The sequence below is a fragment of the Solanum tuberosum genome, unplaced genomic scaffold (genome assembly GCF_000226075.1).
Source record: "Solanum tuberosum cultivar DM 1-3 516 R44 unplaced genomic scaffold, SolTub_3.0 scf00359, whole genome shotgun sequence".
Classification (NCBI taxonomy): Eukaryota; Viridiplantae; Streptophyta; class Magnoliopsida; order Solanales; family Solanaceae; genus Solanum; species Solanum tuberosum.
Window position 1 is genome coordinate 68,935 of NW_006239281.1, and position 3,379 is coordinate 72,313.

The window sequence follows — 3,379 nt, forward strand, 5'->3', positions numbered from 1 at the left end:
TCAACATCTAAGGTCCCCGTAGGGTGGATCAACCTATCACAGTGCCAGATTGGCACTCCTGAGTCCCTAAACAATTGAAAAATTAAACATGGAAAGGGGTAAGTAGTAGAGGTCTTGAACGCCCTCTCGTGAATCTCTGTCAGCAGCATGCGGGCAAAGTCAATCTCCAATCCTACTACTAATGCTGCAACCATGACGGCTCTGTCCCATGTGAGTTGGTTGTCAGCTTTTGTAGGCGACACCCTGTTACGCACCAACAACCAGAAGAACTTGGCCACAAAATTTAATGTGGCCTTTCGGATACCCAACTGTGGTGGAGTGACCCACTCCGCACGCTTGCCATCTGCAACAATGTATTTAGCCAACCAAAGTATAACAGTCTCCGTCTGCTCTGCATTACGCATGAAGGCTCCACTCCTCACAACATCCCATCGGTAATCAAATTCGGTCGTGTTGAGAGCCCAAGTGTGATCAGGACCAGGGCCATAGAGGAATCGGTTGATGGTGGTATGTGATATGTCCACTGGAAAACCTCGGACCATAGTAGAAGTGATAGGGTCTTGGGCTGTGGACTTGGACCTATTGTCAATCGAACCTGGGAGAGTGGCAGCATAGGAGGCGTAGAACTCCCGCACAATCTCCTCGCTATAAGTCCCAGGGTCTCGAGCCATCCAGTCTCACTTGTGTAGCTGAAAAGGCCGGTGGATGTCAGGAATAGTGTGTAAGGTCCCCGTGAGGACTTTGCGCTCTTCGGTAATAAGTCGGGCCATCTTCTCTTCTCATTCAGCATTCTGGCATCCCGGTAGATTTTTCATTGCCCCTCAACACACCATCTGTTTGGCTCCCCAGCCACCGAATCAAAGTCATAGCTTTGTGGAACCGAGACTTCTCCCGAACTGGTGGCCTCATCAGACGAGGCAGCTTTGTCATGTGATCCTGAGCTTGTGGCGAATCCAGAACTGGAGCCGAAAGCATGGGCGGGCTCAAAGCCGGAAGCAGAGGCGGACTTTGAGCTGGAAGTAGAACCAGCCTCAGATCCGGAAGCAGAACCAGCCTCAGAACCGGAGGCAGAATCAGCCGGTGACCCGATCAGTATGTTCTCTTCATCAGACTGGGAGACAGTGACTACGCCGGTGACCACCTGCCGGGATGTATTTCGGGTAGCCCGAGGTGCAGTAGGGGATGTCCTCATGGCCGGTGGAACATATGCTGGATCATTTTTTGCGTCCGTGTCTTCATCAATCAGCCTAAAAGTAGGCTGCACGGATTTTGATTTGCCCCTTTTGGAGTAGGTTACTTGCTTCTTAGGTGTCATGGTACCTGTGGATGTCTAATTAGTACCATAATAAACTCATGACACACTCGAAAATATTTTAGAACTAAGAGCGAACAAAAACGAAAAACAAAAAAAATTTAGACAGTGGCTATAGTGGTCATCTACGGTGGGGACCTACGGTCCGTAGACTGATCTATGGTCTGTGGAACCCTTCCATGGATCAGAGGACCAATAATATTGGTTGTAGAGGGAAACCACAGATGTACATAACGGTCCATAGATTGAACGGACCGTAGTCCACCTCCGTGGTTTCACACTTGGTGAAATTTTCAAGTGCATCCATCCACGAACTTGATCTATGGTCCATAGATTGAACTACGGTCCGTAGACAGGGTCTCGTGGACGTGATCTTGTGCCAAGTTTCAGACATTCATTATTTTCAAGTCCACATATTTGACCATTTTCAACAGTATCCTAGTCTAATCATCCATTTCAACATTTAATCAAGCTAGTTCATCATTCCAAGGGTTCCAATTACACAAATTTAAGAATTATTTCATACAAGATTCGGAACCCTAAGTCGAAACTTACTTATAGACTAGCATTCAGACAAGTTTAGCACACTATCAAGGCAACACAATCACAATCTATCGTCCCAAGGGTTTTAGAACTTAAATATTTTTTTGCATACAATTACATACACTTAATTACCCAAGGTCAAGACCCGACTCCCGACTTTCTATATTCAATCTATGAACCGAAATTCAAAGTGAGGGGAAAGTCTATTACCTTACAAGCAACGAGGAATGGGGTGATTGCGTGATGACACTAAGCTTTGCAATACCACACTAATCACCTAGTTGCGCCGAACCCGAACACCGAAGTTTTGAAAAAGGCAGTTGAGAGAGATTGGGGAATTTCTGGGATGAGTGGAGGTTGGAGATGAAAGGAAAATTAGGTTTTAAGGGGAGAGGAAAGGGAAGATTTAATGGGGAATTATGGAGCGATTTAAGGAATTGGGAAGTTGAGAAACGGTTTGGTGGTAAATGGAGGGAAGTAGGAATGGTTTAAAATTGGGTGATTTTAAATAGGATTGGTCCGGGTCGAGTCAGGCAACATTTAGGGTTCTGGACCCACGAGACCCCGTCTACGGTCCGTAGATGGGGACCGTAGATCAAACTTGCACTTAAAAATTCAGAAACCTTACCTAGGATCTACGGACACTATTAACGGTCTGTGGAATGAACCACGGACACTATTAATGGTCCGTGGAATGAACCACAGACCGTCGATGGGGTCCGTAGACCGCTACACCAAACCTTTTCCTGCAGATTCTGCTTTTCGCCCCTGCATATGTAGCAACCATTAGCACTTTGTTTTTACATTTTCTGGACACTTTTTTAGACACAGACCCTATGCTATGTCTAGCCAATACTAAAACAAAAGTAAAACAACTATCTAAATGAGTACAGAGAAGCAACTAAACAAAGAAAACTAATAAACGGAAAACAAAAACCTATTGTTGGCTAGATTTACATCTTGGGTTGCCTCCCAAGCAGCGGTTGATTTAACGTCGCGGCACGACGCAGGCCTCTTGATTACTCAGACTTCATCAAGATGATAGGCCTCGACAACTTCTTGCACACTTTCTGCGTTTCCCAGATAGATCTTGATCCTTTGCTCGTTAACCATGAACCTTGTTCCTTCACTATTCTCAAGCTCAACCGCTCCATAAGGAAGCACTTTTGTGAGCAAAAATGGCCCGGTCCATTTCGATTTGAGTTTGCCCGGAAACAAGCGCAACCTAGAGTTGAATAGAAGCACAAGATCACCCACAACAAATTCTTGCTTTTCAATTCTTTGATCATGATACCTCTTCATCTTCTCTTTGTACAAGGCTGAACTTTCATAAGCTTTAAGGCGAAACTCGTCAAGCATATTCAAGTCATTCATTCTTTGATTAGATGTCGCGCCCCAATCCAAATTTATCATTTTCATCGCCCACAAAGCCTTATGCTCTAGCTCTACCGGTAAATGGCAAGACTTCCCATATACAAGTTGGTAAGGAGACATACCTATGGAGGTCTTGTATGCAGTGCGATA

The 3,379-nt window shown here is 45.3% G+C and overlaps 1 protein-coding gene across 1 annotated transcript; it reads right to left on the reverse strand.

The window, feature by feature from the left end:
- Nucleotides 1–811: 811 nt before the first annotated feature.
- LOC107063431 (cysteine proteinase 4-like) lies at nt 812–1,315 on the reverse strand. Its single transcript, XM_015315320.1, has one exon. The coding sequence runs from the start codon at nt 1,313–1,315 to the stop codon at nt 812–814; it is 504 nt and encodes a 167-aa protein (XP_015170806.1).
- Between the last annotated feature and the right edge of the window lie 2,064 nt (nt 1,316–3,379).